This window comes from Phoenix dactylifera, chromosome 1, assembly GCF_051530095.1.
Source record: "Phoenix dactylifera cultivar Ajwa chromosome 1, Ajwa_hap1_PhDact_Kaust_v1.1, whole genome shotgun sequence".
In the NCBI taxonomy this organism is placed as follows: domain Eukaryota; kingdom Viridiplantae; phylum Streptophyta; class Magnoliopsida; order Arecales; family Arecaceae; genus Phoenix; species Phoenix dactylifera.
Window position 1 is genome coordinate 32,160,819 of NC_143190.1, and position 22,820 is coordinate 32,183,638.

The 22,820-nt window shown below is 39.4% G+C and overlaps 2 protein-coding genes across 5 annotated transcripts; one reads left to right on the plus strand and one right to left on the minus strand.

The window, feature by feature from the left end:
- The first annotated feature begins 364 nt into the window (after nt 1-364).
- On the plus strand, nt 365-8,995 carry LOC103718219 (transcription initiation factor TFIID subunit 8). Its single transcript, XM_008806927.4, has 3 exons — nt 365-780; nt 894-2,177; nt 7,582-8,995. The coding sequence occupies exon 2, from the start codon at nt 976-978 to the stop codon at nt 2,056-2,058; it is 1,083 nt and encodes a 360-aa protein (XP_008805149.1). The 5' UTR covers nt 365-780; nt 894-975; the 3' UTR covers nt 2,059-2,177; nt 7,582-8,995.
- A 514-nt stretch (nt 8,996-9,509) lies between these two features.
- Nucleotides 9,510-16,799, minus strand: TRM4 (LONGIFOLIA protein). 4 transcript variants are annotated; one of them, XM_088721642.1, is made up of 6 exons: nt 16,375-16,799; nt 16,097-16,278; nt 15,201-15,268; nt 12,863-15,115; nt 12,226-12,379; nt 9,510-10,567 (listed from the first exon to the last, which is right to left on the minus strand). In XM_088721642.1, exons 2-6 carry the CDS (start codon nt 16,248-16,250, stop codon nt 9,738-9,740), a joined length of 3,459 nt encoding a protein of 1,152 aa, XP_088577768.1. In that variant the 5' UTR covers nt 16,251-16,278; nt 16,375-16,799; the 3' UTR covers nt 9,510-9,737. The 4 variants fall into 4 exon arrangements, with proteins under 4 accessions (XP_088577768.1, XP_088577774.1, XP_089786666.1 ...); XM_088721648.1 differs by having other exon boundaries at nt 16,084-16,663; XM_089930540.1 differs by lacking the exons at nt 16,097-16,278; nt 16,375-16,799 and adding an exon at nt 15,879-15,975.
- Between the last annotated feature and the right edge of the window lie 6,021 nt (nt 16,800-22,820).

Here is a 22,820-nt window from a genome sequence, read left to right on the forward strand (position 1 = left end):
AATCTATTATATTATGTAGCATTATTTGAAACATGAAGCATTATTTGAGTTAATAAACCCCCATCAAGCAAGCATTTTATAAAATAATAAAGAACAAAGTAAATGCGGTCATGCATAGCATAAGCTAGGAAGATAACATTTTTGCTGCACCAACCAAACAGCAAACAGCCAGACGCAACCACGCGTCCGGTGATCTTAGCTGCCGCGTGGCTTTCATCGTTTGAAGCCATCAAGTCCCAGTGACGCTGGTTCCACGTGGTGCCTTTCTCGTGACCACCGAGGAGCAACGCAAACCCCGGGACTTTTATCCTAAGCCAGTATCCCGCCGGACCACGTTAAATCTCCCAATCCTCTCATATTCTCCAAGCCATCTCATCTCTTCCATCCAACCACAGTCCACCACGCGGCGCGGCTGTAACCACCTCCCCCGCGCAATGTCTCGCCGCTAGTATTTTTTTAAAGATAGAAACCACTCCCTCATCGTTCGATACCTTCCCGTCTATAAATTATTTCCCCCCTCCTCTTTCTTTCTTCGATCTCCTCTCTCCTTCTTTCTCTCTCCGCTAGGGTTTTTTGGAAATTTTCAAACTTTCCCCTCCAAAACCCCTAACGGACGACCAAACCCTAGATTTTCCTTCTATTTCTCGATCTCTCTGCCACGAACCCTAGATTCTCCCCCCCATCTTCCAGGGCTCAATTGAGCTCCAAGGCTTCGGTCCTCTTCGATTTCCAGCCGCCGATATGCATGGCGGAACCGATTTGTCGCCGCGCTAACCAACGGTGAGTCTTCGAGCAGTTCCATTCTCTCCCTGTCTCTCCTCTCTCGCTCCGTTTCAAATGCTGTTGAAATCTAGGGTTTTCCAAACGTATCTCTTTCTAAATCCGTGTTCCAGATCGGGCGTGCTTTTGAGGTCTGAGATCGCTGTTGAAGCTGGTGAAGGTCTGGATTCGGGACCGATGATAGATTAGTTGAATATGAGCGATGGAGGCAGGGAGAGTGGAACGGACAACCAGACCAGCTCGAAGAAGAGTAAGGTATCCGGAGGTGATGAGTTTGGCCGTGCCATTGCCAAGATCGCCGTGACTCAGATTTGCGGGTCGACTGGGTTCCACAGCTCCCATCACTCTGCACTCGATGCTCTCACAGATGTGGCGATCCGGTACATATCTGATCTAGGCAAAGCTGCAAACTTTTATGCTAATTTGTCTGGGAGGACGAGTAGCAATGTGTTTGATGTCATTCAGGGGCTGGAGGATTTGGGTTTGCCGCAAGGGTTTTCTGGTGCATCTGACGTATACCGTTGCCTGGCAAGTTCAGGTGTTGTTCAAGAGATCTGCCAGTTTGTGAGCACGTCGGTGGAGGTACCATTTTCTCGGCCTGTTCCCAGATTCCCAATTGCTCGGACCCCCAAGCAAATTCCTAGCTTTGCTCATGTTGGGGAGGCTCCCGCAGGGAACCATATACCTGATTGGCTGCCGGCATTCCCTGATCCACATACTTATATCCGCACACCAGTTTGGAACGAGAGGGCTACAGATCCCCGGGCAGATAAAATTGAACAAGCAAGGCAGCGGCGGAAGGCTGAGAGGTCTTTGCTAAGCTTACAGCAGCGGCTTGCTTGTAATGCTACAGCTGGGTTTATGCCTGCCATTGCTGGTGATGCTGGGAAGGGGAAGCAGATTGTTACTAACAACCCTTTCCTCACCCCACCCTTGCCACATGGGGAGAAAGAAGTATCTGAAATTGTTATGCCGAATGAGGATGCTGATGAGAAGAAGTTGTCAGTGCTCGAGACTTTTGCACCTGCCATCGAGGCAGCAAAGAGAGAGTCTTTTCCTTCGTTGATTAGCGAGGAAAGGGTTCTTCCCAGTGAAAGGCCCCATTTCAAGTTTGGAATTCACAAAAAATCCATAGTGGTGCCATTGTCCTCGGAAACTCGGAATGCTAAAATGGATTCCTGGTTCCTGAGGGATGATGAGAAGGATGACAAGAAGCGGAGAGCAGAGATGATACTTAAAGGAGCTATGGAAAACCCGCAGGAACTTGCTCAGTTGTAAAGTTACATTGCAGATGGGTTTTGCTGATGTGGAGTTCTGTCACTTTGGCATGGTGTATCAAGATGGGAGGAACTACGATCTTAGGCTTCTGATGGTTGGATCCATATGAGAAACTTGAGGTATGTGAAATCTTTCCACCAGGCAGTAACCTTTGTCGACAGTTATTGTTATGAAGTTTTTCTCTTTATGAAAAGTGTAGAGTAACCGTTTCTTACCATGCTGAGATGACTGATAGACATAATCGCTCCACCACATTTTTTTTGTAATTTCATTTTCAACACTAAATTGTAGGGAGCAAGAATGAGTCATCTGGGTCCCCGTAAAGTATAGCGTGAGCTAATAAGTGAACAACACTAATCGTGCAATATGTTATTATTCGGTATCAAAACTATTAGTCTGAACTAGGTGGGAATCCTTTTGTTTTAGATAAAAAAGTTTGTGGCTTTGCAGATTCTCTTACTCGTGATAATATCTTTACACGTGCCTCATGCTTTTGCTAGTTTAAATGGAAGATATAATTTATTGATCTGCTTAACATTATGGTGAATCCTTGCTTGTAATGCCTTTTCATAATTATATTTAAAGCTGATCCAGCTCAATTTTGCTCCCAAATATACTCCCTCAATATATCTCTCTTTCTTGTTCTTTTTTCCTGGTTTATTGAAGTTATACTATCTGGTTGAACTTTTTTAGGTATTGAAGTTCTTATTATTATTCTAAACGGCATCTATTATAATGGCTGTCTAAGGGTTTTCAACATTGTCACATTATAACTTACAGAACAGCCACACAACACAACTACCACCGTGTATATGTTATGACTAACATAACAATTATATAATGGCCATTATTGAATCTTTGTTTGCAAGATAAAATTTTATATTTTGTTTTAATATTTTTATTAGCATACCCAACTTTTAATGCAAGAAAATTATATACTATAAACAGTGGTTGTTGTTGAATATAATTATTATTGTTTTTATGATCTATTATTTTATAGGCCACTAAAATAACCATTTTTTCAACAAAAAATGTTCGAAGATTGAAATGTGCAAATAGAAGTCATTACTTCCATCATAGACAGCCAGCGGCTCTAGGGGCCTATTATGCTAGGATAATGGCCACTAGTTGTGCCTACTTTATATAGGATAGAAACATTCCATTGTTCACTGACTGATTCCTCCTTCCTTTTGAATCACAAGCATTAAACTGCTCCAACATCTTTTTTAGATAGTCAGTCAATTTAAACCCCTCCTTTCTTTAAGCTATAACCAGTCGATGTGCTATATATTGCATTGCTTCTAGCTTCATTATGGACTGATGAATTTTTCTTCGATCAGTTTATGTTCTGTTGTTATCAAAAATGTTATACAATAGATCTTCTTGCAACTAAGTCAAGATACTCCAGGATGCTCTTATCATTGAGCACTTTTTTTTTTCATTCTCAGTATAGAAGGGACTTGAGGTAAAGTTAGTCTCCCATTGACAACCAAGTCTCATCTTTCCATTCTGTAGTATCATTTTTCTTTTTTATTTTTTGTTAGTCCTTGACAGTTTACGTATTCTCATAGTAAGGGATTACTTATGTCTTATTTGATTGCTAGTGGAAGGGGGGAAGAAACTATCCAACTGAGAAAATGAATGGAGAAGAAAGAATAATTGACTGTTAATAATTCTTCTTGGCATATTTGTGCACGTATATCCCTTAAAATACTTTTCTTTCTGTATTTATCCCTCTAAAACTGGATAGTGCTTGCATACAAGCCCAAAACATTTGCATGTATGGTTTTCCTATCATTTGTACATTTTCACCATTGAAACCTTTTATTTGGCTGCGTTAAAATAACTTAGCTTGTCCATGGTCTATTATGCACTTAATTGCATATATTTTTTGAAATTTTAAGGTGATTATCAAAAACTTTGTACTAGTAATTTATATGTATTTTCCAGTTTTTGATGAATATAAGTAATTCAGTTCTTTTTGAAGAGTGTGTGTGCAGAAATCCTTCAAAGGATAAAATGGTAAGATGATAGTATGATAATGTTACTCCTCATTTGAAGGATGCCATCTAACAGCATGTGTGTGTGCAATTTTCAAATATTAGAGTGGCATATATGCAAGTTTTAGATTTTGGGAGGGGCTTATTTGTAATTTTTAGAATTCTAGAATGGCATCTATGCAAGTTTTAGAATTCTGGAATGATGTGTTGAACGCACTTAAAGAAAGGTAAAGAAGCAAACAAGCAAATCTTGAAAAGTATATGTGGAAGATTATCTTTTCTTTATCATTTTTTGGGGTAAAGGAGAGAGGTCATTGGGAATTGGAAAAAGGTTCAGTGGTTGTAGCTATGACTGTAATGGTCACATCAGTGGCAATGATAGTGGAGGTGGTAGAGTGGTTGATGATATTTAGTGGTGGTGGTGGTGATGATTATACATAATAGTAACAACATAGGTGTTGTCTATGATATGGCGGAAAAGATGGCAGTGCTATGGGTGATTGTGGTGCTATCAGTGGCAGTATTGGTGGTGGTCTTAACTATGGTAATGATGGATATAGTAAAGTGGCATTGGCAATGGTCATAGTGATGATGATGGTGGGCATTGGTGCAATAGCAGCACCAATGTTAACAACAATGTCTGCCTAAGTTTTCGTTCCGGATTCTTCCAAAATCACACCCTTTTTGTGAAGACATTTTTTTTGCATGGAGACAAAAAAAAGTCTATACTTGTTTCTTCTTCCCTTCAATCCATCTTTTCTTTATAGCAAAAACATGTAATATATGATTCTCTTACTGTTTATTTATTCTTTTGTCTTTGGTTGGGCTAAAACACCATAATGTACGTGGTTAAGATGAAAATCATTCAATCTTTTTTCTTTTAGAAGAAAACAATTATAATAGTCATAATAAGTTATTCAGTGTCCTTAATGTAATGTGAATTTTTGCACATCTATTAATTATAGCAAAATGTTTTTGTTTTATTAGAAAAGAGTCTAGGATATAGCTTTTCTTCCCTTGAAGGTATATGTGCCATTTCTTGATTGTTGATTTGGAATATCATAGACAATGATTGAAGTGTTGTAGGAATTTCAACCAGTTCAGAACCTGAAAATTATGTAGTAAGAACTTTCCAAGATTTTAAAGTGCTTCTTTGTTGGAGCTATTGTTGTATCAATTGTCATAATATTTTGTGGTAGATTGAGTCTTATGCTAACAATGCGTGAATTCTAGAGTATCATGATGAGGCATATGATGTGGACATGCATTGGCAGGGAGCTTTGCCGGTGCCCTGTTGGGCACTTACATGCTATGTCCTGATTTGTGCCAGCCAACATGAATAACACCGCAATCCTTGATATGACATGGACAGCCAAATGTCTATATTTTTCTATGTGGCAAGCAATTGCTCTTGCTTGTGCTATGTGTGGCTTGGGTTGTGCTGGGCTGATAGCTTGATGAGCTTATATTACTTGAGATAGGGATTAGGCTAGATATAGTCGCTTAGGTTGGGCTTGATCGAATGGGGCAAACTTGACCTAGCTATGGAGCCCCTTGGGCCATGAGGATATTTATGTATGATAATATATATATATATATATATATATATATATATATATATATATATATAATATAATTGTATGCCTACATGTCATCTATTGACTTGCTAATGCAGCCCCTTTGCCAATTGTCTCGAGGGAGACACATAAAAGTGGCGATTTAAAGATTTTTGGTTGAAGTCAAAGTTAAAATTTCACGAATTTATCCCAATTCCTCATGCCTTAACCTTCGACATTCCATCTGCTCTTGCTCCCATCTGTGCTTCTCTTGTGTCCTTACACAACTCTCTCTCTATATATATATGTGTGTGTGTGTGTGTGTGTGTGTGTGTGTGTGTGTGTGTATGTATATATATATATGTGTGTGTGTGTGTGTGTGTGTGTGTGTATATGTATATATATATATTCCCTCCCTCCCTCTCTCCTCCCTGGCTTCATTCTCTCCCATTTTGTTGGTTCCAATCCCATGCCCCTAACTTATTTCTTTTCATCCACCCTCTCCCACTCTCCATCTCCTTATCTTTCCACTCCTACATGCTAAACCTTCTTTCTCTTGTGAGCCATGGATGCTGGTTTTTCAACTACATAAGTGAGGAAGCAGGCTGCATATGACTAGTGGATTTAGAATTGTGCAGTGATAAATGAAATGGGGCTTCTTCTTCATCTCTTTGGAATGTATTGCATTACTGTGATGGATAGTCTGAAATTAAGCTGGGTGTAGGACCTTTAATTTTTGCAGGCTTGTGCCCAGAGATTGAGGGCCAGGCTGACCATTGTCTGGTTCAAGCTTGGTCCATTGGCACTCCAGTTTATAGCAGTAGCCAATATACTATTAGTAACATCTTTCACTCATTCATAACCAGGAAAGAAGCTACTTTTTCTCAAGTTGATGAAAACCTTAACAGAATTCTATCCTTCTTTATCTCCATTATGATCGTAAGTGTTAATGTTGTCAATTTAAGGCTGACCATAACTTGGAGAGAACAAGGCCCGTTGGCACCTCTACTTATAACAATAGACCATACACTAACAATCTTACTCACCTTAGTAATTATGCAAGGAACTAGTAAATTAATGACAATCTTCATATCCTTCATCTACAATATGACTGCTAGCATTGCCAATTAAATTTGAACAATCTATTTAGGAGACCAATCCAATGAGTGGAAGCTCAAATTGTTGTAGAAAAATAGTTTGAGCTCCCATTGGATGTTGACATGTCATTTGAATAAATTAAGGGATAGCCCTTAATGAATGCCCTCTGGGCATTCACTAATGGGACCTCAATTAATTTATAATGGAGTCATTTTATTGGATATCATGGAATTAGCATTGAATATAACATTGTTTAATGCACTTAAAACTTGGCTGAACATGGTGTCTCACTTGAACGTCCTATTTTGTACTACTGAATTGAAATAACTTAGTGCAAATCAGAGATCCATGAATATTTTCAGTTGCTTAAGTCTAGCTTATATTAAAAATGCAAGTCTCATGACATATATGCTGATAAGTCTGCATCTCTTCCTGTTTTGTTTGTTGATAAGTCTGCATCTCTTCCTGCTTCGTGTGTTGATAATTCTGCATCTCTTCCTGCTTCATGTGTCAAGTGTGTCACATATACAGAATGGTGCTTGTAATATGCTGAGTTGATGATGCTGGTGCCGCCGCCGCCTTTATTTATATTTATTTCATTTCAAATTCTAAACCAAATGGGGGAAACCATGAAACGGTCACCTTTTGTTGGCACCTTTTATGTTCTGGCAGCCTCTTTCTCAATGTATCATAGTATAAACAAAAATCATAATTCCACAAAACTTAGGGCCACAACAAAGTGAGTATATTTGATGTCTCAAACATTCAATTATATGCGAGTTTACCTTAGGCCAGTACTTGGTTCAACCAGTTATTAGCCATATTTGGAAATGAAAATGCCTTTCTCATCTTTCTTGAAATAATTGCAGGTCGCCTCTATCTGATACACCATTGTTCAACTTGCGAAAAACTCTTCCTCCTTATATGGGCTGATTGGGATTGAAGCTTCTCTAGCCAAAGTCAGAGATCAATAAATATGGCTTGAATGTCTCAACAAGTTTCCCCTTTGGTAAGGACCACCATAACAGAGCAGTAATATGGCAGCTGGAATTAATCTTTTCAAATATGCCAAGCAAGTTTAGATATGTCCCAACAATGAAAAAGCCCCAGATTGACCAGCTGTCAGGATACATCACATAAAAAGCTGCTTCCCTGCATAATTGTAACCATGTAGCTTCGCCCACATATTTGTGGTTAATTCTATGGATTCATTACCATAGTTCTGTTTAACATCAATCCTCCACCTTTTTCCATCTGGATTTGGGACCAGACCAGCAGCCGCAGCATTTGCAGGAATATCTTAAGAGCAGATGTTGGGATGATGGTGTCTGCAAGTGGGACCGTCTGTTCCATGATGGATTGCAGAGAGCTGTTCCTCATGTTGCAGGAGGTCTTTGGTGGAGGCTGACAGAACGGATGCAGGATCATAGCCTCGGAGATGTAAAATGGCGTGGTCAATTAAAGGAGCCTGGCACTTTATGGCAAGACAATAACGTCTTGGTAGGCTCATGACTTATCATTATGCATCCAATGTTGAATCGTGGGCAAATGCATTCCAGTCATTCAGGTTTTAAGGTCATGGGCTGCAACCTGATTCAAATATTTTTGGTTATTACTGCATGGACATGATTGATTTAGTGGTGCAGTGAATGGCTCTAAGGAATTAGGATGGAGTTAGTGCACTTGATGATGTGTTCGAGTGTTCTAGGTTTTTGGCACTATTTTTTAACATCTTATCTGCACCATTATTTGTGGGACACGTGTACATCAGACTGCTAACCTGAGTCATTAGTGCTAATGAGGATTATAGAAGTTTAACATGTTTGCTTGTTCATGTGGGGGATAAGAATGTCTGCTATTTTTGGTTATACAAGCATGACGATTGAAGGAGCCCTGCTGGATATAACAGTGGTTTAATCTCTACTTTTTTTGCTGGCTTACTGTTTGGACACCAGAAAGCATCTGCAATTGGTTGTGTATGCACTGTAAGAGGTTCTCCTTGCAACGTACATCAATGATCAAGTTTTTGCAGTTCCAAGTGTAAATCCAGCTTTACTGCGTTTCCATCGTCCTGGTTATGGTATTAATATTCAGGATACCAGTACAATTGAATTGTGGAGTTGAGTTAATGGGAATCTTTTCATTATGAAGCGGGTTAATGTTTTGGCAGCGCTATGCCTCTTCTGCTTGTCAGTAACCTTGGATCTTGATGGTGGTCATAAGGGTGGTGTGACATTATATCTTATAAACGTTATATAAAAATATGGCTTCTTCTTTAGTTAATCAGTTTATAATTCTTACTAATGCTGACAATGGAGGACTAGCTGATGCCTCATGTTCCCCCCTCCCAATGACTCTCGCCTATTTGAGGTGCGTAGAATATCAGCAATGGTGGCGTTTGGTGACTCCTTTATCAGCTGTAGAGCTAGTTATGTTGATTGATTACGTTACGACTAGGCTGCAGGCAGTCTCTCTCCCAATTTGGCACAAGGTAACAGCTCACCAACACTGGTAAACATTTGTGATTTCTTTGAGAATTCTTTGTGGTTCAATAAAGCCTTTCCTTCCCACTTGATAAAGGTCTCATATCATCCTAGATCCATATGATCTGATAATACATCCCAAATGATTAAGGCCTCGCAATCTCAACAGCCTCAGTAACTGGAATTTTGTACTTCTGGTACTTTAAACTTTTTCCGTTCTGATGGCTGGAACCCTCATCAAAGCTCATTTGCATGCGATTTCCGTCCCACGTAAGTGTGAAACGTAAAGCTGATAACCACACAGAAACAATGTATTTTCACCTCACTTTTATGTAAGGATTGTGAACTTATAAATGCTTATGGCTTTATTCTATAAGTCCTCAGTATAATGCTTAAAGATTTTGAACAAAGATAGTCTGTACGATACATGGATAGGAAAAGTTGTTCCTTTTGTGAATTATTATACCCTTAGGAAGCCAGGCAAGGTAAAAAGAAAACGGAAGAAAAAAAAATCATAGCAGAAGATTTTTAGACTACTTTGGTTACTTAGCAAATAGTTGCCTGCGGCCCCTGCTTGCCTTTGTTTGCAAACCAGATGCACCTTCTCCACTAACAACCTCATCAATTAGGTCCTTGAAGATCATTCTTTCAATCTCCAACACCACATCTGGCACTTCTGTACCGAACTCATACCATCCTTTCGATTGCCGCAGCACATCTTGACCTGATATCAAGTTGCTATCATCATTGCAGCAGTCACTGATTGAGGTATCAGCTTTGAGCTGCTCAATCTCAGAACACAATTCTCTTAGCAGTTGCTGACCGCTAGGAAAGCTGCCAGCAAGCTTCCTTGCTCGAAGCATCAGGTAGGGTTGAGCACCAGGACTAGTTAGCTCCAGCTTCTGAATTAGTAGTTCATTTACCACATCAAATAAGAGCTTCCTATGAATCTTCTCCCTCTCAGGCTTAGGCCTGGGAATGTTTTCATGAATACTCTCGAGTTTGGTTAGCATGCCAGACTTTGTTTGCTCCAGGACAAGGAACAAATCAGGGTTGATTGGGCGGCCTGAAGGGTGGAGTTGAATAGGCATTGGACCCATGGGTCCAATGTTGATGTCTTTCATTAGAAGGCCTGAAGCCAGCAGGATCTCAGACACATACCGATGGTCTGGACTCGGAGTTTCACAGAGCAATGCAATATGATCGGTGGCTGGAACTTCATCATCAGTTGAACTCAACCGTCTGAGCTTTTGAACCAGGTTTTCAATGTTTTCAAGCTTCTTGTGATTGAATTTAGAGCTTGACTTGGGTGATGAGCTGTCAGGCGATGTCTTTGGACTCCAGCGATGTTCTGAAAGTTGACTCTCATCACCTATCCATCAAGAAAAGAAAAGAGTATAATACGCATTCTCCTATCTAAGTGCCAGTTTATGTGGTTGCAGATCTATATAGGCAAAGCATGTATTCTTGGTATTCATGCATGCATGTACTCCAAATTTATCACATCAGTAAATCCAAAAACCTAGCATTCTGGATATACGTGGCTATGTCCATAGGTCTATATTACTAGTTATGTGATCCTTGATATGCATCTTTTTGATTGTATGGTATAAATATTCTATATATGCATATCTTTGTATGTATACATGCATGTGCTACAATTTTATCACACAGGTAATCCAAAAGTTAGGCCTCCATGGCTATGTTCAGTGGTTCATAAAACATTACCACTTGTGTTAAAGATTACATGCATAACATGTAAATATAAAAAGATAAGATGAGCAAATACGAACAATGTACTAATTGTGACCTATGTGTAAAGTTATGTTAGCCTATTTACCACGAGACATATTTCACAAGCATATTGATTAGGCCGTGCTGTTTTTTGGTTTCACATATTGCTTGAGACGTCCAGCTGTTTTTTCTTTAATGTGGGGGGAGAGACAGCTGGGAGTGCCTTCTCTTTAATCAGCAGTTATAGACAGCCCCCCTGAATTGATCCATGTGTGATCCCACGATGCGGGGCCTCATAGTCACACCTACTGCAATGTCCAATATAAATTGCATGCTTCTGTCAATGAACACATCACATGTATGTCAGAAGCTGGTCTGTTAGAAACTGTAGGTGTTCTTTTGGTAATAAATAAGTTGTTCTTGTGGGTGTTAAATGACGTAGGACCAGGTACTTAGCCGACATGTTTCGCTACTTGTCAGTTATCTGCTTATCCTTTTATTGAAGACAGCTGACAGGCAATAGTGCCTGTCCTTTGAAATACAGTTAGAAAATGGGGGCCTCTCATTTGTTGCTGGAGTCTTGTTCTCTCATTTTATGTGCTTGAGCTACAAATGTATGTCTGTCCATCTAGTGGGCGAAGTATATGCTGAATCCAGTATTTGTTCAGTAGTTTCTACTAGCCCCACAGTTCTTTTTATAGATGCTCATTCACCAAAACCTTTTGGCTTCTCTTGAAAATTTTGCTTAACCTATGGAGCTGCATAAGTTGTTTAATTAAGATATTAAACCACTGGCGAAGCAGCACTATGTCGGGTCTACTTGTCTTGCTCGTTTAGTCATATATGAAGAACTCAAGGAGCGAGCTAAATGAGCCTGCTCAATGCTTGCTGCAGAGCAGGTACTAGTTTGGAACGAAGGGACTGAACCCTAAGTCAAATGTTAAATTATATAATTAGTTTAATCTACTCTGCAAGATGAATTCAGAAGATAGTATATCAGAGTTTCCATCCATTTTACTACCAACTTCTTGATGAACCCTAAGAATCTCTTATCTGAAACGAGTCAAAAATAGATGAGCAAACTTCCTCAGAAAAATAGATGAGTGAACTATAGCCTATTTCACTTACCGGTGACAGTATTTTCACCTCAATGAAAGATTGCCAGCCATGGCTTCATATAAGGCAAAAAAGTATGCATTGTCACCATGCAAATGAAGAACTTCACAAATCATTATCCTTTTTGGTGCAATGAAGAAAAAACAAAGAGAAAAAACAGTACAGAAACCATCTCCTTACCTTTGAATACACTTGGAGCTTTGCTGACAGGAGAAGGTGGCATGTCATCCTGATAAAATGAAGCATCTAGGACAGAGATTGGACTTGGCTGTTCAGGAGCAACAGCTGCAAGCTCCATGGCTGAAACATCTTCATTCAGACTACAAGAGGACCTCTGAAGCAGACAGAGAAAATAAAAACACAAAACTGATCAACCATGTGGAACGTTTGTAAATAATCAAGGACAAGGAGCTATTTGCAAACAAAACTTATATTTGGAAAAATAAAATCATGTTGTCAATAGATAGAAGGTCTTTGTGACTTTAATTTCTGTATGGAAGTAAAAGAGAAATGAAACTGATGGATTACTAAGACTCTAATATTCAAATATATAGTCTAGAAATGAAATTTTGAATCACAATTTAATTCAGGACAGTGAAATGCGTAGAGACCAGTTGAGGAAGACAATCATAGCCATGACTCATCTACTTATTATCCATATGAATAAAATTTTAGAATTTCAAAAAAATAATTTAATCTGCATTTCCCAAAATTAATTCAACTTTAGAATATTTTTTGGCATTATAAATTTTTTTTTTTAACTGTAAACATTGTAGAATTTAATCACAACAAGGATTAGGGTCTATGATGCACATACCTTCTGTTTTGTGACTGAAGATGTGCTATTGGCAGCCTTTCTTGATGGACTCCAGCTGCCCTGCTGTAAGCAAGGAAGGCCCATCTCTGCACTATCAGCGCTTGTTACTTCGATATCAACCTGTGACACCAAGCTTATGTTAATATCTGGCCTTAGAGAGATCTCATCAGCTGGGTGACTCAGACTCCTTGTTCCACTGCTTATATCACTCAACTGGTCATCATTCTGCTGTTTTTGTGCCGGTTTTTGTCTAAGCCTGCCTCTTGGAGAAACTGATTCCAAAGTTTGTCTGTTAGCAGAATTCCTTCGGGGCTTATTTGATTCGGAAGAAGGAATAGGCAGACGTGATCTCTTCTCTGTTTCAATCTTTCTTTGCTGTAGTCTTGGGCTAAGAGAGCCTGAAGTTTTAAGCGAGCTTCCACTATTTTCTCTTGATGAATGATGGCGCCTATATGAGCACTGCTCCATCCGTAAATGAGTTTTCTGTATACTAATTTCTTCAGTCCTGTCAGTAGATTTCTTATCCATGGAGACAAGAGGCTGGCAAGCAGGCTCCCTGGTGCTGGCCTTAGTATTTTGGTCTTTAACCATCCTGTTGTTTGCGGAAGTCTTCTTTCTATACATGGAATCACTAGTATGCAGCTTTCGAAGACCAGACAAGCCTTCCAAAGGAATATCTGAAGAAGCTGAATCACTTGAATTGCTGACAGAGTTTGCAGGCTTCATGATTACGATAGGAGACTCGAAAGCTCTTGGAGTATTGCTTCCTTTCATTAATGTGGGAACTGAAGGAGTGTTATGTGGGTTTCGAGCATCAGTTGATCTGAAATTCTGATCATTCCCAGTTGTAGTTTGGTCACTGTAGTTCTTACAAACTGATACTTCAGAACGCTGATCTTCACCTTTCTTGGTTTCTAACAGCCCTTTTGCTTGCATTGCATCAAATATCTGTTTAAGAGCCCTGAAATCCTTATTGGATTGCTGGAATTCAAGTTCCTTTAACCTTTTCTCTATTTCACTATAAAATGACTCAGGATGCTGCTTCAACTGAGCTCCCCGATAGCCAATTGTTGTTTTCTTGGGAATTTGGATTCTTTCCTGTTGTCTCCAAGGTGCAGTTTCAATCGGAAGCCTTGAATTTGAAACTGGTTTCATGACAGGATCAGACTTTTTCAACTGTTGTGTAATAGGATCTTTGAGGGAGCTCTTTGGAGAGTGCAAGAGCTGATCCTTCCTGCTGTCTTGAGTTCCTCGAGATGCCTTAGCTATGAGATTCCTATTCCTTTGTCCACTGAAAGGATCATTGTCTTTGCTTGTGTAGGTTTCTGTCAGATCAGCTGGCTTCAGACTAGCCAAGCCCAAGTGGGGCATTGCCTCCAGGCCCATGAGCTTCGCAACAACACTGCTAGGGCGCTTGTGACCTCCCCATTCTTGCTGAAAATTTGAAGGTGTAGGTGCGCCTTGGTTGATACAACTTTTGTCTAAATCCTTCAAAATTGAGTTTGGCTTCGAGCCAAAGTTAGAACTTCTTAGAGAGCCTTCCCTGCTATCTAAGGATAGCCTAGGAAGCTCTCTGAATTTGGAGGCAGGTTTGCTGACATCTCGAGAATCCAGAGAAGGGCGTGAAATTTCTCTTCCATCATAAGAGAACCGTGGAGCTTCCCTCGGTACTGGAAAAAATGAGGTATCTTTTGCTTCAAGTGATGATCTTGGTGGTTCGCTAGCCTCCAAGAAATACCAAGGTGCTTCTTTGAGCTTCACTAGGACTTGAAGGGATTCATTGAGATCAGCAGACAATCTGGATTTTTCATCTCCACCAATCACATAAGATCCATCCACTGACTTTGACAGCAGCATGGGCCTTGGAGAGTCTCTATGCTTCAGCTTGTGGTTCTTCACCTCCTCTTTTGTTGTGGTTTTAATTGATAAACTGCGAGTTTCTTTGTTGATAGAGTCCTTCACAACATCTCGGAAATCGAGGGACTGGCGATCAGGTTGAGTGGATGCATGTGGTGGGTCACTGAGAGGCTCAAACTGAACAGGTCTGTTATTGATGTCAGAACGCTTCAACCTAGGTGAATTCTTTGCGGACCTCTCTAGGAAAGTTCGATTGATAGAGGCAGGCTCTTGTTGAGTTGATCTGTTACACTCTAGAGAAGAAAATGATGAGCAGGATGAGGAGGAAAAAGAAGTCCTTGATGACTCCATTGAAGCTTGTTGGTTCTCATTTGAGCTCTTGCTGTGATTTTTCTCCTGGAACAAACAGTTTACATGATTATAATCCTCAAAAATAGCAGAAAAAAGAAAATTTGTCATGATATCCAACTCGAAATCCTACCAGAACAATCTGTGGAGAATACGTACTCCGATATGCTTCAGTATTACTGCTGTTTTGAAGGGCATGGCCTGCAGAAATATTGTACAATCAATTAGGTGAAATAGTCAGGCATATTGAGTAAAGCAATATAAAGCCTAATCAAAATTAGTAATAGCAACTCTGTCCAAGTTTAACAAAAGCCAATACGTACGTACATATGTATATGTATATTTCTAGAGTGAGAAAGAGATACCAGGATTACTAGGCTTCCTTTAGAGAAGGTAGATATATCCTTCAATGAACTATCATTATCTGTACATAATTCATAGAAACAACATATGCTTAAAATGACTTAGTAGGGGGTAGCGGACACAATTTCCATCACCTTGCTTCTTCAGCACCACTAATTTCTACTAGAACTGAACCATAAAAGAAAAGCACTATATAACTGCGACAGCAAAAAATCCATGAAGAAACGCTAATCATCAAGCTACAAATGAAATGTTATCATGATTGAAATGATGAATTGAGTATTTCCTTCCGTGATGGCAACATTGATCGTCAAATTGGTCATGAAAGATGAGACATATAATTTAATTATCTCAAAGCTACACGCACAGTGTTAGAGATGAGAAATAGTAAAAACTACCAACAAATAACCAAGAGCAGACAAGAATCAGAATAAGAACACAAACATACCTTCATAGATTTGGTAGAAAAAAGAAGCTTGGAAACAGAATCAACTAGAAAATCATAGCAAATTCATTTTGACTTTAAGAAATCCCAGCACCTCTTTGCTTCCTAATTTTTTTTTTGGAAATGAGCCAATTGGAAATAAGAAATACAGCAACAAAGCAAAACCTTTACTAGAATGAAGATGGTTTAATATCATGAAGTGGAGTACGTTGGCTAGGCACCTGAAGCAAGCTTCTTATGGTTGCGTCCACTGAGGCGCCTTCCAGTGAGGAAATGGTGGCGGTCGAACATTTGAAAGATCCCGGTCATGCACCCAATTTGCTTCTGCAACTCCGGGGTTTCGTCGGCAAATGGGTGAAGGAACTTCGCTGACATTTTTTGAACCTCCCCAGCACCCAAGACCCTAAAAACCCAGAATCAAAATATAATTCCCGACAGAACCCAAAACTCTCCCTCACAGAGAAATTTCCAGGGCCAAATTCTAGGGTTTGAGAGGAACCTTAAAGCCTAGCATTTAAAGAATCCCCCACAATCCTGAGGTGGTAACCCTTCCACATTTCCTCATAAACCTTCCACCCAATTCTCATCTTCCTTCCAACTCATAAATGCAACCAGCAGTACAGGAGAAATGATTCCTACGCCAGCATCATGTCAATACACCAAACCCTCTCTCAATCGCCTAAAGCCTTCCGAGAAGAAGAGAGACAAAGGAGAAGAAGAGAGATACAGAGGAAGGTAGAATTAGCACCTTGCCCACCTTCTATGCCTTGTAATATTGTGGTATGCCCTAGAGAGCAGGGCTAGGGAGTATTAAATGAGAAGAAGGTGAAGCTAAATGCTCTGTTGGTCTTCTTATTTCTCAGTCCTGGTCTACTCCTGTTAAGAAAAGCAAAAAATATCCAAAGGATACTGAGATTTCTCAATAGGAGGTGAGTTTGGGCTTGCAAGTTTTGAAAGGTATGAACAGGTCAGAAGGTTTTTGATACCTCCACTCTAACCCATGTGCCTAACAATCCATGCATTAAGTATGTCTCAAAAGTTTTCAACTCCTCTGTGCAATTTTTTTTACAAGTAATTGCTATTTTAGTAAATCTTGGAAACTAAGAACTAGAGCAAACAACTCTTGGAAAACATATCCTCTCATGCAAGTTATCACACTGTAATGTTATGTGCTCACCAAAATGTTTTATATTATGTAGAGGCAATTCAGCTCCATGTAGGCTCCAAGCAACACAACTGTTGTTGATATCCCATTCCAAGAAAACCACTAATTGCCCATAAGATGGTTCATTTGTTTTAAAAATAAAAAAAAACAAAGGGATCAATAGGTAATAGGTGCCTAAGGAATTTTTTTAGATATAAAATTGCTTTTGATTCTGCTGGCTGTACCTATGCTAAAGTAGTGTGAGCAGCTGTTGTAACAAAAAAAAAAAAAAAAAAAAATCTCAACAGGAGAAATGCTCTCAAAGCATGTCATGTGTCGATTATAGCATTTCTAATTGTATAGGGCAATGTATTTTACAACTATAGGGGAAAACCATTGCAGAGGAATGGAGGGAAGTGTGACCCACAATGTATTAATAGGTGACCTGTGAAAGCCGGCAGTTCTTGACAAAGGCATAGGCATGGTGGGCAATCATGTAGCAGAGGAATCTCACATGCCATCACGCCCTTCTCATTTCCTCATAAATGCCACCTAGAAAGAGAGTGAAGGCTGAAGCCCCAGGGAACAGAATGGGGCAAGCACTGGGTCGCTTCTCTTGGTTTGCCTGAAATGACCTGAATAGTCCCCAAGGCCACAAGAAGGAATTTCTCCATTTCAGCCTATGGAGTGTAGACACTTGGAATTGATATTCGTAGAACATGCATGCACAGTTCTCAAGTTTGCACATAGATTCACCAGGAGGTATTAACTTCTGTCAGGGTTATAATATTTAGATATTTGTGTATGAGGCTGACATAGAGGAAAACATATTTATCCCTTTTTTTTATTTTTTTAAATATGTTTATTTGGATCCAAAGGACTATAAGTATAACAACCTAAGACCTCATCCAATATGGCTAGCCGGAAGGTATTATTTGGATTCCTTGATCCTGTATTAGTACCCAAGATTTATCCAGCGAATAACCGATGTGGGACTAAACACACGTCCTCACATACTCCCCCCGTTCAAGCCCTGACGTCCTCGTCAGGCTAAGGGTTCAAATCTATTCAAATCTAATCACAAACACCACTCTTGGCCCGTAGTCAGCTCCAATGGATCCGTGCTGCAGTGTCCCTAGTCCACATAGGTTATGGGCTGGGTCCGCTCTGATACCATTTGTAACAATCCAGGACCTCATCCAAAATGGCTAGCCGAAAGGTATTATTTGGGTTCCTTGATTCTGTATTAGTACCCAAGATCTACCCAGCGAATAACCGATGTGGGACTAAACACACGCCCGCACGAGTCCTCACAATAAGACCATAGGAATTAAGTAAAAAGATTGAACAACATACCATTAGGATATGGAAATGGTAAAATGGAGATGTGTGATCTTTTTTTTTCTTTATTTTTTGTGATGGAAGAAGAGGGTAAAGCCCACCAAATTTGATTAAAAATAAAAATATAATGATTACATGCTTCATATCTATTCAGCTGTAGAGTGGAGATAAAGTTTGATGATTCATGTGTGTTTTACAATGTTGTGCAACGTGGGGTGATTTTAAGCACAAGTTCACTTTAGGTTCGAAAAAAATTGAATTTTGGAAAGATAGGAATATTGAATTGGATATGTGGTAAAACTAGTTGTCAAAGTACACCAAGAAGTAATCTACCAAAAATGACACCAAGAAGTTACACCCATGAAGGATTGATAGGCTCTACCAAGAAAGGCATGTATTTCTGAACTACAGTGTTTTTTTTAAAAAAAAAAAAATCTTTGCCAATGTGAAAAATGTAATGATAAATAAATGATCATTGCAGAAGTATGTACATAGGCTCGAATGGCTGCATAACCATCAAACCTTGTCTAATGTGCTTTGGTTGCTCGATGGAAATGTCGCTTCCAATCCATTTTTCCATGTTAATGCAACCCTGCATGAAAATATTAGTTTTGGACATAAATCCTCACTCTTTTTGCAAACTCAGAAAGACATGAAGCACTGGGCATGCTAACATGGCTTTGATTATTTTCATTAAAAAAAAAAAAAAACATGGCTTTGATTGCAAAAGAATCTTAGGATGAAATCCCTTATGGTCCCTACCATTCTGCATGAAGGACCATGCATGCTTTATATTAAGCTCAGTCTTGCTTTGGAATACATATAGTGCGGTCTGCAATGAGACAATGAGAATGAGTTCATGGAGGATGCGAGCTGTTCCCTTTCATGCAAGGAGTTTGTTTGGCAACTGTGAATTGGACCACATTGTAAGAAGATCGCATTTACACCAAACTGCTTGCCAGTTAGTACGATATAAATGGCTACCGTGGTCACAAAATAGTCCTGCAGAATGTGGCATATAGTTATTTTCAGTAACTTTAGCGACAAAGGCCGATGATACCACTTCACATCGATCCAACAACTCAGATATAAATCCTATAGCCCTGTATGAATAGAGGAAGATTTGAGACGTAATTGAATCCGATCTCAAAGTGAACTTGCTTTTGGTTTTACAACTTACTGCTTTCATTGGTTTTAGTTATTGATTTGGATCTCATGACTCTAATAAAATTTGATCCAACTATTTATTAGTGTATTTGGATTATTATGGGAAACAACCTGAGTCCGGCCATTGCTGCCCCTTAATTTAGGTGAAAACATTGTATGAACTCCAACTAACATCTTATTAAGGAAGAGAAATGAACTAATTTGCTTTCATATTATTGTGTAATCAAGGTGGATTATGGGCCAAAAAGGACTCCTTCTTTCCTATTTAGAATAAAAATAAGAATAAAGACTGATATCAATACTAGTAGACAACAAAATACAGATAGGCTCACTAAAACGAAAGAGGAGACCTGAAATAAGTTACAGCAGCTGTAAGAAAAAGACCTATAGATATTTCATGAGCAGGGGAGGCAGTAAAACAATGGTAATTGGTAAATCTTTTTAAAGGGCATATCATCATCGGAAATTCACAGTGGTAAAACAATGAGCAAGGGAGGCAGCAAAACATAAGTGGAGGTAGTGAGGAAGTAAAGCAGATTGGAAGCAGACAGTGGGAAAGCACTGAACTTGCAGAGACTTCCCAGAGCACAAAACCAACTTCTCCTCATATATTATCTCCTGACACTCATCACAAGCTCATCAGACAACTCAAGACCCACCCACAGGGAGTATGAAGTCTCCAAACTTACTATTAAATTCAAATTACAGCTGTTACATTGCAGATGAAATATATTAATGATGGTAGCCTCACCATCCAATTAAAATAACTCTAATAAAATTCTCCTCGGAGTGAGAATGATACGCTTTTGTCTTACCAGTGTGCTTTTTGTAACTTTTGAGATGAGAATGATATCTAACTTTGTCTATATATTCCTAGACTTTGACATTAAGCATTTTATGAATAGAAATATGTCCTCCCACTATCAATTCTTTAATGTGATCATGCAAAATTCCTTGTAAATTCTAGGTGGCCGTTGGCTTTGTGTAGCTGCTAGTGCCTTTGAAATGATGCAAGAGGCATTATCTTATCTGTAAGGGAGGCAGGTGTTACCTATAATTCATTCTTGAGCCCAGTAGTCTATAGATTATTTCCCCCAAAAAAAGGTCTATGGATCATTTAAACATTAAAAACTATTACATAGATGCATGTGCCCACATGCATGTGTGCATCTATAGGTTATGCCCCTATGAGGGAATAATGGATGCCCTATTAGGAAGGTAATGTAGAGTTGCTGAGATGTGGGATAAGAATAAGGGATGCACCACCACATGCATAAAGTTGAAAGATCACATGGGGTGGTGCCCTTGGGAGGACCAACTTATTCAGCACAATCATCTCATCCATGTTCCAAGAAACAACCACCATTTGCACAACTAGATTGCCACATGATGTCCTAATTTTTCTAAAGAAGCTTCCCCACCAAATCACCATGTGCCCAAGGGATGTCAGAAGGTTGGGTATTGGTGGGTTCAAAGCCCCCAAGTCTATCATTTGGCTTGTAATGAGATCTAAAGGTGGATCCATGGATAAGCAAAATTGACTGCGTTCCACATGTCATATGTCGGCCCCCTTGACTTTTTATGCATACTTCAATGATGATTCACTCTCAAGCTAGGAACTGACCATCTTAGATATATGTTTCACTGCAGGTCCTTAGTTCCGTAATTTTTATGATACCATGAAGGCTGCTTGCTAAATAAGTTCACTGAGCACTATTTAGCTCCATTGTAAATTGGGAAAGAGAGTTTTTCTCATTTGGATAAATGCAACATAACAGGGACTTCAAGATTCTTGTTGGGTTAGGGTTTAACTTCTAATACGCCAGTCGATCTTCTTGTTCTTGTTCTTCTTCTTTATTTCAAACCATCGACATGGTAATTGACATTAATTCTTTGACATTCATGTGAAAGTTTACTTGTTTGTTGTTTTTTCTTGAAAAAAAAAAATCTGCCCTTCAGATGAGATAAGTAGTATGGGAAGTTGTCATAAGATTTGGGAATTTGTCGGTCTTTTTTCTTGGGAAAATAGAATTTATACATAGAAAAAAAAATTCCATCTATATAACCTCTGTTGTCATGTTGAAGCAATTGAACACTGCAGGAGATAAGGCTCCCTCCGCTCTCTTCACAAAATATTGGTTCACCATGTGACAAGGATGTTACATGTTAGGGCATATCTTTAGGAGTAACCTCTTTTTATAATTAACAAATTGGAGTCAATGTGGTCTTGATTTCTCTTTTTGATCCTCTGTGATCCTTGGCCCTTTTATTTTGACTGAGCCATATATTCCATGAAACCAGGGATTTTCCATGTTAATAAGGTTTGCTTAGTGGGTCAGCAAGAATCTTTCAATCTCCTCAGATCCAATCAAGGTTGCCACTTAAGGTGCCTCCCACTCAATAAGCAACATAGTTTTCCTAGACTGATAAACAGAATAAAATGATTAAGCTTTCCCTTGATGTTACAAAGCCTACTTCATTGTTCCTCTTTTTATGTGCATGACAAAGATGTAACATGGTGGAAAAGTAACATTGACAGACAAAATAGAAACCCAACATATGGAACTCACTCACCCAACTCGAAGATAATTAGAACTTCTGGTTCACAGGAGAACATCTATCATGCCAACTTAAGCCTTATCCACAGAAGAACATCTAGGTGTATCATTACTGCCAACCAAAATGCCCTCACATCATGTGAGGGTGGGCCAAGAGAGATGGGCAGATTGCCAGTTTACTAGGGCCCTCTTTCCTCAATGAACATGTGATATCCTCCCAATCATGGAGTCCTTGAAGCAGATGGCCAGCATTACTGCCTCTAACTGCAAAAGATCCTGGTTGCTTTGTGTATGTGAAGCTGAAAGAGATGGCAGTCCCTTTGCTTCAGCCCATTATACTGGTGGTGGTTTGGAGACATAGGCAAGTGAAGGTCCATGTGATATGGTAGGAAGGATTGCGACATTTTAACTGTATCCATTTCATGCTGATGGGGAGCCTTGAGTGGGGCTTTCTTGTGAAGAAAATGTTGATCTTGATACCAGACCAGTTTTAAAACCAGTCTTCTTGATCGAAGGATTTTCGAGAGATTCTTCAGTTTTCTTCATGCAGAACATAGCTATCCATGCATTCTGACCGCAGACATTGTGCGCTTTGCATTTGACTTTAGATCATATGGATCATTTGTCTGCTCGCATGGCAAATTGAATTTAATTAATCATGTCGTCAGGCATTAAACTAACAAGTGACTCAAGGAAGCAGAATTGGTCCCCATTTTGCTGCTCTTGATCTACATT